This window comes from Vombatus ursinus, unplaced genomic scaffold, assembly GCF_900497805.2.
Source record: "Vombatus ursinus unplaced genomic scaffold, bare-nosed wombat genome assembly UNPS02014793.1, whole genome shotgun sequence".
Taxonomy (NCBI): domain Eukaryota; kingdom Metazoa; phylum Chordata; class Mammalia; order Diprotodontia; family Vombatidae; genus Vombatus; species Vombatus ursinus.
This window is the reverse complement of record NW_020954571.1, coordinates 9,476,613-9,489,393: the sequence shown is the minus strand read 5'-3', so window position 1 is coordinate 9,489,393 and position 12,781 is coordinate 9,476,613. Positions and strand designations below refer to the sequence as shown.

At 37.9% G+C, this 12,781-nt stretch overlaps 1 protein-coding gene across 2 annotated transcripts in view; it reads left to right on the top strand.

The window, feature by feature from the left end:
* GPR107 (G protein-coupled receptor 107) overlaps positions 1 to 12,781 on the top strand; it is an 88,728-nt gene continuing 75,947 nt past the window's right edge. For both annotated transcript variants that reach the window (XM_027869335.1, XM_027869336.1), the window contains exon 1: positions 1 to 147. In XM_027869335.1, the coding sequence (XP_027725136.1) occupies positions 22 to 147 (126 nt within the window). In that variant the 5' untranslated portion in view covers positions 1 to 21. The remainder of the gene's footprint in view (positions 148 to 12,781) is intronic.

The following is a 12,781-nucleotide window of genomic DNA, read 5'->3' as shown; positions in this document are numbered from 1 at the left end:
GCCTGTGATGCTGGAACAAACATGGCTGCCTCAGTATACCTGTGCCGCTTGGGCTCTGGCCCGGGTCGCCGGCTGCTCCTGCTGCTAGGACTCCTGCAGCTCTTGAGTCACCTCGGCCAGGGCCGCGTCCACCACCTAGCGCTCAAGGTAGCAGGGTTTGGGAGGCTGGAGGAGGGAGTGTCTGGCCGGGGGCGGGGGGGGGGCGCCTTAGAGGAGTTTGGGCCCTTCCCTCTTCTCCCTCTCCCCCCTCCCTCCCCTTCCCCTCCCCTCTTCCGCTCCTCCTTCCCCTACTTTCCTCCCCCTTTCTCCTACCTCCCCTCCATCCTCTTCCCTTCTACTCTCCCTCTCCTTCTGTATCTCTTCTCTCTCCTCTCTCTCCTCTTCCTCAGTTCAGTAAACATTTATTAAGCGCCTGTGTCCTAGGCACTCTTCTCTTCTCCCTCATCTCTTTTTCCTCCCCTCCTGTATGTCTTCTCTCTCTCCCTTTCTTCCTGTATCTGTCCTCTCCTCTTCTTCCTCTACTTTCCTTCCACTCCCTCTTCCTCTCTTCCTGTATCTCTCCTCTTTCTCCCTCTCTTTTAGCTCCTCTCCATCTCTCTCTTTTTCTTTTCTTCTCTTCCTCCTCCACTTTTCCTCTCCTCGTGTATTTCTCCTCTCTCCCTCTCCTGTAGCTCTTCTTTCTTCTCACCTCTTCTGTTTTTCTCCCTCCTCTCTTCTCTCTCCCCTCATCTCCTCTCTTTCCGTCTCGTCTTTTCTTCTCCCTCCCCTCCTGTATCTTTCCTCTCCCCCTCTCTCTTTTTCTCTCTCCCTTCTCTTTCCTCTTGTATCTTTCCTCTCCTTTCCACTTCCTTTCCCTTTCTTCCTCTTTTCCTCCCCCACCCTCCTCTTTCTCTCCTCAGTATCTCTCTTCCCACCTTCCTCTTCTTCTTTTCCTCTCCCTCTTCTCTCCAGCTATCCCTTCCCCGTCCCTCCTCCTCTGTCTCTTTCCTGCCTCTTCCAAATTAAGGGAGTGGCCATCAGGATGCTTTGGGGCTGTTTCTCACTGATCTGAAGGGACTGGCAAGGCCAGGAACTATTCCATTGCCCAGGAACAAGGATCATAAAAATGTTAACATTGGAAAGGACTTTAGAAATCCCTTTCATTTTACTGATGAGGGAACTGAGACTGAGAGAGTTTGAAAGATTGCAAGGATCTTGCCCAATGTCACACCGGTAGTAATTTTCTTTCTTTTTCACATTTTTTTTTTTCAGTGAGGCAGTTGGGGTTAAGTGACTTGCCCAGAGTCACACAGCTAGGAAGTATTATGTGTCTGAGGCCGGATTTGAACTGAGGTCCTCCCGACTCCAGGGCCTGTGCTCTATCCATTGTGCCACCTAGCTGCCCTTCTTTTTCACATTTTAAAAATAGTATTTTATTTTTTTCCCCAGTTACATGTAAAGACAATTTTTAGCATTCATTTTTACAAGATTTTGCATTCCAAATTTTTCTCCCTCCCCTTATCTCTTTCAAAAATGGTAGGCAATTTGATATAGGTTATACATATCACACTGGTAGTAAATAGCAGAGTTGGGACTCTAACTGAGGTCCTCCGGCTTGAAATTTCTCTTAAGTCTTTTTGAAGTTCTCTTTTTCATTAAGGAACAGAATTACTATTTTCTCCCCATTCCCAGTTTTCTCTCCTGACCTTTTCACTTTCTCTCCCCTTCCTTTCATTTTTCAGTAATACTGATAGGTTTTTCAGTTTACCTCCTCCCTCCAGCAATAATAGGACTGTGCTTCTTTCCCAATAATCCTGTGAAGTAGGTAATATAAGTATCATCTCTATTTTATAGAGCAGGAAACTACAGCTCAGGGATATGAATTGACCTGACAGTGTTGTGTAGTGGGAAAAGCACAGGACAGGACAGTCAGAAGACCTGGGTTCTAGTTCTGTCCTTTTACAAGCCCTGGGATATACCTCAAGTCATTTCACTTCAGTCAAATCTCTGTCTCCCTCAGTTTCACTTTTCTCTGAAATGAGGCACTGAAACTAGGTGGTGATAGGATTTAGAGCTGGAGAAACTTTAAAGGTCACCTAGTCCAAGCAGCTAGGCAGGTCAATAGATAGAGTGGGCCTGGAGTCAGAACGACCTGAATTCAAATCTAGTACCTCAGATACTCAATAGCTGTATGACCCTGGGTAAATCATTTAACCCTGTTTGCCTTAATCTTCTGGAGAAGGAAATAGCAAATAATTCTAGTATCTTTGTCAAGAAAACACCATGGACAGTATTATTCATGGAATTACAAAGAGTCTGACATGACAAAACAAGAAGTCATTTTGTATATGAGGAAGATGAAGTCCAGAGAGGTGTGGACTTTTCTTGTTTTGTTTTTCTTGGTGTTTTCTTGACCCTTGCCCAGGGTCACATAGCTAGTAAGTGTTATATGTCTGAGGCCGGATTTGAACTCAGGTCCTCCTGACTCCAGGGCCAGTGCTCTATCCACCGTGCCACCTACCTGCCCCCAAAGGAGTTTTGTTTTTTGGGTTTTTTTTTTGCTTTTTGGTGAGGCAGTCAGGGTTAAGTGACTTGCCCAGGGTCACACAGCTAGTAAGTGTCAAGTGTCTGAGGCCGATTTTGAACTCGGGTCCTCCTGACTCCAAGGCCAGAGTTATCCACTGTGCCACCTAACTGCCCCCTCCACATGCTCTTTCTTATAAGCTCCCATGGTTTTAATTGTTGTGTCTGTGCAGATGACTTTTATGGTTCAATCGAAATTATTAACTTTCTTTTATTTTCAATTGGCTGCCCTGGAGACATGTCAAACTCAACATGTCCAAAATCATTATTTCTTCCCTCCTGTTGCCCATCCCAGATTTTAAGTCCCCTATTTCTATCAAACCAGGTGGCATAGTAGATAGAACAGCAGGCCTGGAGTCAGGAAGACTCATCTTCCTGAGTTCAAATCTGGGCCTCAGACTCTTACTGGCTGTGTGAGCCTGGGCAAGTCACTTAACCCTGTTTGCCTCAGTTTCTTCATCTGTAAAATGAATTGGAGAAGGAAATGGCAAACTACTCCATTATCTTTACCAGGAAAACCCTAAATGGGGTCAAGAAGAGTTGGACATGGCTGAAAAATGACTGAACAACATCTCTATTGAAGACATCCATTTAGTTACTAGGTTTACAATCTTAGTGTTATTTCCACCTTCTCAATCTCTTTCACCCCACATGTCCAATCAACTGCCAAATCTTACTGCTTCTTTCTTTACAAAATCTCATATTCATCCCTGCTCTCCCCTCAGACTTTAATTCAGGCCCTTATTCTTCAACTGGACTATTGCAGTGGCCTCCTGCAGTGGTTTCCCTGCCTCATGTCTCCCCACTGATCTATACGGCTCCACCACACAGCTGTCAAAGTGATTTTCCTTCAGTGGAGATCTAATCATGTCACTCCTGTACTCACTAAACTCCATTGGCTCCCTACTGCTTTCAGGATCAAATATCAAATCCTCTGTTTGGCTCTTAAAGCCCTTTACAACCTAGTCCAACTTATTTTTCTAGTTTTGTTATAATTTACTCCCCTTCCTGTACTCTATGGTCAAAAGCCAAATCGGCCTTTTCTCTTCCTTACACAAAGTCTTTGCACTGGCTGTCCCTTACTCTCTCTTTGCCTCCGCCTCACTGAGTCCCTCACTATCTTCAGGACAGTCCAAGAACCAGCTTCTATACCACAGACTTCCGGCCTGGAGTACAGGTTTTCCAATGGGATATGAGAAGCTTGTTCAAGGAGTTTTAAACTTAAAATAAGTTTTAAACTTAATTAGTGAACAGTTATATTATCCTATTGAAATTATTTCATCTCTTTATTCCTTAAGTGCATAATAAATTCTAGAATTTATTTACTTTCCCTATTGAATAAAGAGTAACAGAAAGGTTTTTTAAAGGAACCAAGGAATACAGAAACTGAAAAAAGCTGGGAATCCTTGTTCTACACAAAGCTTTTCCTGATCCTCACAATTGTAAATGCTTTCCTTTCCTAACTACTACTATTTATTTATTCCTAACTACTATTTATTTTGTATGGATTTATTATACGTATACTTAATTACATACATATTGTCTCTCTTTCATCAAATATAGGCTCATTTAGAGTGGGAATTAGGGGTTTTTTGTCCTTGTATCCCTAGTTCCTAGCACAGTGCCCAGCACATAGTAAGCACTTAATAAATAATTTGGAGATGGAAATGACAAATCACTCCGGTATCTTTGCTAGGAAAACCCCAAATGGGGTCATGAAGAATTGCATATGACTGATCAGTTAAAAAAAACAGCAAATGTTTATTGAATGACTCCTAGTCTGGAGTATTTTCCAAAGTTTGTGTGACTTTCCTAAGTCTCACACAATAATAAGTAGCAGAACTGAAGTTTGAATCTAGGCCCTTTGATTTGAAATCCCATCCTCTGCCCTTTCCCTGAAAAGCTGCAAGGGGAATTCTTTTTTTTTTTTTTTTTGGTTTTTGTGAGGCAACTAGGGTTAAGTGACTTGCCCAGGGTCACACAGCAGGTAAGTGTTATGTGTCTGAGGCCAGATTTGAACTCAGGTCCTCCTGAATCCAAGGCTGGTGCTCTATCCACTGCGCCACCTAGCTGCCCCCCAACTAGAAGGGGAATTTAAATAAGAATAACTTGCATGTTTATAACATTTTAAGGTTTACAAAGCACTTCCTTACAACTCTAGTTAAGGCCTGTTGTGCAGTTGTTGCCAATTTACAGACATGAAAATGATTTAAAAGGATGTGACTTTCTCAAAGTTATATAACTGGTAAAATGTAGAACTCCAACCCATTTCTTCTGACTTTAAGCCAGGTGCTCTTTACCCACCAAAGGAACCTGACTGCTAGAAAACTTCAAATCACCTTTTAAACCATGTTCTGATTAGAGAACACCTAGCAAAATCCTTTTGCATGGAGAAGGAAAAAGATACATGTTATCAAACAAATGAATTGTTTCCTTTTGTTAAAAATGTCTGAGAAAGAGCTCATAGTATATTAGAAAAAATGCTGAGCTTAAGAGTCTGAGGACCTGCATTTGAATCCCAGCTCTGTGTTTTATTACCTTTGTGACTTTCAAATCTCTCGGCCTCGGTTTCTTCATCTGTAAAATAAGGGGATATTTATTTAAAAACATGTAAAGAGGTTGTAAAAAGGAACAAGCATTTATGTTATTTGATCTTCATAACAGCTCTGTGAGGTAGGTTCTTTTATTATCTCCCTTTTATAGTTGAGGAAACTGAGTTAGACACTTGCCCAGAGTCACATAGCTACTAAGTATCTGAGGCTACATATAGACTGCAAGCTCTATTTGCTGGGCCACCTAGCTGGTGCTAGACTGTAAAGATTTTGCAGTGTCTCTAGACCAGGCCTGCACAACCTGTGGCCCACAGGTCGCTTATGGCAGGCCAAAGGATTTTGGATAGCCTGTGAAAAATATAGAGGATAACATCCTTTGTATGTAGAGGAAATCCTTTGGTGTGCTACAAGCAGCTCTGGATGCAGGTTGTGCAGGCCTGCTCTAGGTTGTCCAGTACATCAAAGGGTTATGGAATTGAAAGCTGGAAAAAAAAACTTAATGTAGTCCATGCCTCTCAATTTAGAGATGAGGAAACTGAGTCTTTGGTAAAGTCTCTCACTCTCTCCCTCCCCCCCTTTTCCTCCCCCTCTTCCCCCCCAACACAATCAGTGGAGAATGTTTATATTAATGAATTTGAAGAATGCTCATATAAAAAGGTGGTAATGGGGGTTATTTTCTTTCTTTTTGGGGGGGTAAGGCAGTTGGGGTTAAGTGACTTGCCCAGGGTCACACAGCTAGTAAGTGTTATGTGTCTGAGGATGGGGGTTATTTTCAATAAAGTTCATGACACTGGTTTTGTAGATGTAGTTGGTTCACTCTATGTGGATTTTAAAGTCTCAAAATAGAAAATATTTGAATGTTCTGTAGTTTCTAGCTTTTAAATAGAAGCCTCATTTGGATAGTGCAGCCAGATTGAAGGACTTTGATATGTAATACCTGGTGTTCTTTGAAGGAAAGGTGATAGAGGAGAATTATAAATTATTGCATTGAGTTGTTATAGGTTAAGATTAATTTTAGGAATAAGCATATCTTACAAACTTTATGATGTTTTTAATGTTAAGTAACTTCTTAAATTGTTAGATAATTAGCATTATATAGTAATATATAATTTATACTGTAATATATAATCCATAAATAATTATATATTCATTTTAAACATTTTTATATATTATATATAATTTATACATTATATATATATGTTTGTTGTTATTGTTGAGGCAGTTGGGGTTAAGTGACTTGCCCAAGATCACACAGCTAGTATATGTCAAGTGTTTGGTTTGAGGCCAGATCTGAACTCAGGTCTTCCTGACTTCAGGGCCGGTGCTCTATCCACTGTGCCACCTAGCTGCCCCTTAGTTCTTCTTACTTCAGGGTACTAATAGGACAAATCTAATCCTTCTTCCACTTGATAACCCTGCTCCATCAAGAGCCCTGCTCACTCCTCCCCACATCTTCTCTTTTTTAGCCTAAACATCCTGTTTCTTCATCCCATCTTCATTGGAAATCATCTTAAGACCCTTCACCATTCTGGTTACCATATTTTTGAATTCATTAAACTATCAATTTCTTTCCTAAATATGAATCAGAACTGAACACAAAACTCCTGTGCACAGTAGTTCTCTTTCTAGTGTTGTTATTCATTGCCTCTTTTACTGGAGCCTAAGATTACATTAGCTTTTGGTTGGTTGCTCTGGCACTCTATAGACTTATATTGACCTACTAGTCTACCAGCACTCCCGTATCTTTTGCAGATGACCTTCTGTCTAGCTGTGCCTCCTCCATCTTGAATTCCTGAAGCTTTTTTTAAACCCATGTGAGATTTTTTATTTTAAATTTTATTTTTTGTCATTAGGAACTTGATAAACATGAACATTTCCTTATATGACAAACAGAAAGAGGATTGTATAGAAAACCCTGAACACCTTGGTTTTTAAAAAATGTTTATCAAATTTAATATAACATTGCTCTGCTTATAGTATCCCCTTCTGAATTTCCTTCTGCTCTCTTCTACGAGTTTTTAAAAATGTTTTATGGGTGCTCTTTTCTTTTTGTTGTGATTATCATTACCCCATGCTTAACTCTCCCGAGGAAAAAAAAGAAAAACCCATTATAATAATTATCGTAAAACAAAACAAATCCAAACATTGTCCATATCTGAAAATATCTGACTTATTCTGCCACTTATTCTTTACCAAGAAGGGAGAAGCATGACACTTATTACTCTTTGGATTTGTGACTGGTCATTGCATTGATCATAGTTCTTAAGTCTTTAACATTTGTTTTCCTTTACAATGCTGTAGTCATTCTATGAGTTGTTCCCCTGTTTCTGGTTATTGTACTCTGCATAAAACTTACAAGTCCTTGAATGTTTTTCTGAAGTCACCCCTTTCATCTTTTCTTACAGCACAAAAAAGCAATGTGGTATAATGGTACAGCCAGAACACTGGCTCTGGAGTCAAGACTTGAGTTCAAATTCTGCCTCTGCCTCTTGCACCCCAGCCTCCTCACTTTGCCTTGATCTTTTAAAAAGGGCTTCTAGCATTTCTCCATTACAGATAATTCTAACTCTTCTTCTTAGATAGGAACTATTTACCAAATTAGAAATGAGCCATTTATTCCTACATTTTTTTAGATAAAATTTTATTGATATCTTTGTTTAAGAAGAAAAAAATAAATCTGAAAAACCAATCAACACAGCAAAATATCTCTGTAAAGGAGTGGGGGAGAGGTGTCTTACATGTCTTCTTTGGGAACAAGCTTGTTCTTTGTAATTTGCAAGTTTTCATTTTCATTTGTTTTGTGGTGATCATTAATGCTTTTTAATGTTTCTAACCAAAAGGGTTGTATTATTTTGTTTTAAGACTTTCCTATTATTACTTATTAAATTTTATCATATATTCATCCTAACATTCTAACCCACAGGTGGGGAACCTGGGGCCTCAAGGCTACCCGTGTCTTCCTCTAGATAAAAAGATTTGTTCTGTAAAAGTTGGATTCAATCAAAAGGCCACACCCAAGGACCTAGAAGGCTAAAAGTGGCCTTGAGGCTGCAGGTTCCCCACCCCTGTACTGTCAAGCTCTATATTGTGATGTAGATTTCAAGAAATTATCTAAATACATATTTTTACTGGTTCATAAATTTTTAATCAACTCCTTGCATCCTAATTATCATAGAATACTATGTCTGATTTAAGAGCATATTTGTGGATTGTGCTTTCAAATCTTAATTTTCATGATATGGTGGTTTTTTTTTTTTTATTAAATTAGAGTCAGTCCAGTTTTGAGGCCAGTTAAGAAAAAGAATCACTTACATTTCTGGTATGGAACATTTAATACTGATTCACTATGAGTTCTCTGTTATTTGAGGTCTTCAAGCAGAGGCCGAATGATATATTGGAAGTATAATAAAAGGATTTTATGCATTGGTAAGGGCTGGAATGTATGACTTCTTGGATCCCTTTCTAGGGAACTTGTCAGTATTTCTCCAAACACCTAGTCTCTGTATATACAAGGTAGTTGAGAAAGGACCAAGAAGAGGTTGTTTGCTTATACTAAGCTTGTATGTTCAGAGGCTTCCATTCACCCACTCCTTCAGAAGGTTTTAGTTCCCAGAATTGATTCTAATGGATGTATTTTGAAGGGATTATAGGATATTTTTCCTGCACCATCACCTAATTTTCACATGGCATTTTAATTGTAAATATTCCCCTTGAAAACTTCGGAATTGTTCCTTTTACTTTATTAGCATTAAAACAATCTTTTGGATTGTTTTGGGTGCACTTGCTTTGTTTTTGAATTATTTTTAATTATTGTAATTGTCCAGAAGGCAAAAGGTTTTAAAATTTTTCTAGATTTGGGTAATATAGATGCCAACATGTAGTTTGCTATAAATATGTGAAATTAGCTTTAATTTATCTATACCTTTATTTTGATGATGAAAATACTAATTTCTATACAGAACATCCCAGCTTTAGTAGCTTAAAACTATACTAAGACTTTTGGGATATGCTGTGTGTTAAATTGAGCCAGTTACCATCATTCTCTTCAGGCCATATTTGAACTAGAAAGCATAATTAATTTTTAGTCCACTGTAAATAAGTTATTTGTCCACAAGCCTTTTTCAGCATTGCACTTTTTTATTTTACCCATCAACAAATAAAATTCTGAGTGCCTATTGGCGTACTGTATGACCTCTGAGCTTCTTTCTAATGCTTAGAGTCGGTGTATTAGGCATGATGTTCTGGAGTTTTAACAAACTTTTATGTTATTTGGATCACAAATAAACTTTTCTTAGAGAAGCCTGGAGTGGAGTAAATAATCAAATAATTACTTGGCAAAGCTCTTTAAAAAAAAAAAAAACAACAAACAGGTCCCTTGGGAATTTTAAGAATCATTTTTGTTTCCTCTGCTTTTATTAACTTCTTTCGCTGCTTTAATCTCTCTCTTGCTCTAGTTCTTTCTCTAATTTTAAATTTTAATATTTATTATTTCCAAATGGTTTTCATTTTTAAAATAACAAAACAAGGAAAATTTGCTATGAAGAAATATTTTTGTACAATAGAATATCCTTTCTTTTCCCTCGCCTCTTTTGTTGATGAATAGAATAACTGCAGAGCCATGAACCCCATAGTTATGTGTAAGAACACTTTAATTCAGATAATTTCAAAATGACTTGTTTTTAATGATAACATTTCTGAGTTATGCAATCAAGTATATATTATATACTTACATTACAATTATCCTGTTTAGAGAACATCTTTAGAAATTTGTGGGTGTTTTTTTTAAACTCAGCCATGCAAATACCTTAAATTATTCAATTAGCCTATTCTTTAGTCTCTTTATAACATCCCTGACAACCCTTCTGCTTAAACTGAAAACTTCCAGATTGGGAACTCACCACCCCTTGAGCCAGCCCATTTCTCTATTGGACAGTTTTATGTATTAGGAAAAATTTCTCCCATTTGTCCAGGCCTCTCATTGATATAGAGAACTCTAGCCTAGACTAATCTGCAATCGTTCTGTTGCAACTGTTAGATTTCTGTGTGAGGTTAAGTGAATTGTCCAGGCTCTCATGTATGAAAGGCAAGACTTGCTTGAACTTTATTCTTCCTGATTCTGAGGCCTGAATCTACAACTTACTACTAGTGCTAGCTCTCAGTTCTTCGTTTTGTAGAGTCAAAATATGCTGCTTTTTTGCTTCCAGCCACTTCATTGGTCTTACCCCTGGCCTCTCAGATAAAGCAAAGTGAATCTAATCCCTTTTTCACATGACAAGCCATCAAATATTTAAAGATTAGCAAGACTCCGCCTCAAAGACCTCCCCCATCCAGATCCAGATCCTCTTCCAGTTTCTTCAGTCTTAGGACAGTAGCTCCTAATTCATTTCAGTTTAATAGTTCTTTGAGCCCTAACCAGAAGATCAGGATCTACTGGTAAAACCTGAGACCTAACTTGGTTGATCTCTAAAAAATTTGTTATTGTCCCACCCCCTTTCTTGATGTTTGCCAGGATTCCTAGCAAGCTGGAAAAGGGCCTGATCTCAGGCTTCTCAGAGAGCTTTAGCTAACAGTATTCTTTCTGCAGTTCCCAGTAATCCTTTATGTTCTTTATTTACTCCAATGACCATGTATGGGTTGGCCAGTGAATAGTGTCTTGCCATTTTTATGACTGTCCTACATTAAAGATTCTCTTTATCATACATTTTCATGTTTCAGTACATTGTACTGAGAAGTTCTACGTATCTGAATTTTCTAGAAAACTGAATATAGTCTTGTAAAGTGACCAGGATATTTTATTTGAACTGTTTTTTCTTAAAAACTTCCAAAATGTATCATATGCTTCCCTGCCTTTTAAAATTATGAACTAAAATTATGAATCAAGAAATATGAACATTTCCATATAAAGGAATGAAAGAAGAGTATAAATGAAACTGTGAATGAATCTCTATTAGAGACAGTTTGATTTTTTAAAAATGTTTAAAAATAACATATTAGTACCAACATTGTTCTACATGACTGTGTCCCCTTCTCAACTCCCTTCTTCTCTCTTCTATGTGTTTTTAAGTGTTTTATTAGCTATTGTTTCTTTTTTTATATTACCATCATTTCCTCATTTTCTCCTACACAACTCTCCCCTAAAAAATAAAAGCCCTCAGTTGCAACAAATAAGCACAGTCGAGGAAAACATATCCATATATCGACCATGTCTGAAAATGTCTCTTTTTATACCTCTAGTCCATCATATCTCTGCCAAGATGTAGGAAGTGTGCTGTTTGTGCAGTCATTTTTCAGTTGTGCCTGACTCTTCATGACCCCATTTGGGTTTGTTTGTTTGTTTGTTTATTTGTTTGTTTTTTAATTTGTGAGGCAGTTGGGGTTAAGTGACTTGCCCAAGGTCACACAGCTAGTTCGAGGCAGGTGTTTGGTCTGAGGCCTGATTTGAACTCGGGTAGTCCTGACTTTAGGACCGGTACTCTATCCACTGTACCACCTACCTGCCCCAAAATGTGAATTTCTTGATTGTGTGCAGGCAGAAGATGAGTATATCTATAATTTTCAAGTTCAGTCTTTAAAAATCTAAGTCTGAGAAACTAGTGAAAAGAACAAATAAAGAATCTCTAAAATTGCTCCCAAATTATTATCAGTTATCAATGCATCTTATTAGGTATACCTAAGAACTAGGCTTGATGCAGTTAGATATGATTACAATGCGCTCTATTCACTTTGCTACCTAGCTGCCCAGTTTTGGGTCTAAAGTTTCTAAACTGAGAGTTAAAAGGTTCTGATTGAGGACCTGATTGTTTGAAGTTTCAACAGAATAAGTATTAATTGTACTTCCCTGTTTCATTTATCTCTGTATAGTCAGTTTGAAGGAGAAAGTAGCTTTACATATTACAGATACTTTTTTGTAAGTCTGTTGTCTGATTTTCTGATTGCTTTCATAAGCCGTAAGTTTTAAAGGAACTGATTTATATTATCATATATAAATCAATATGTGTATATTTTTAAAATCACTGATAAGGTGTTATGTGAAATTAAAGATAAATTAAGTCAGCTTTTCAGACACCGAAAATTGGGTGTTTGTAGCTATAAATTGTATCAGTAATTAAACCCTGAAAGTGGAGGCTATCCTTCTCTGAACTTTTTATTTTGTTTTGTGAATCCACTTCCTTGTTGAGCTTTGTGACATTTACATGATCTATAGAATTTTGGTGTAATATAGCAGTTTATTGAAAATAAGTTTATCCTTAAGCATAGTGGCTTAGGTTATGACATAAGGTAAAACGTAAGCTTCAGTACTACCATCAGTGGCTACTTTTCCCCAAGTCAACCACTCAGACAAATCAGGAATAACTTAATAACCAGTTGGATGTTTTCAAAGGTGTTGCTTATTTTTTTTTTACTCTGGCTTAATACCCATGGGATTATAGTAGTGCCAGAAAAACCAGGTGTAGATATTTTCCATTAATTTTAAGTACAGTAAGTAAGATTTGCCTTAAGAGCTAAGAAAAAACAATTTTTAAACACTGTTGTTCAAGAAAATATTGAGAAAAATGTCATGTAATTCCACTTAGTTTATTCCATATGACAGAGAAATTTCATTTATTGGACTGGACATTTGTGGAATATGTAAGTATTAGGAGATGGTTAAACCACTGATGGTCTTA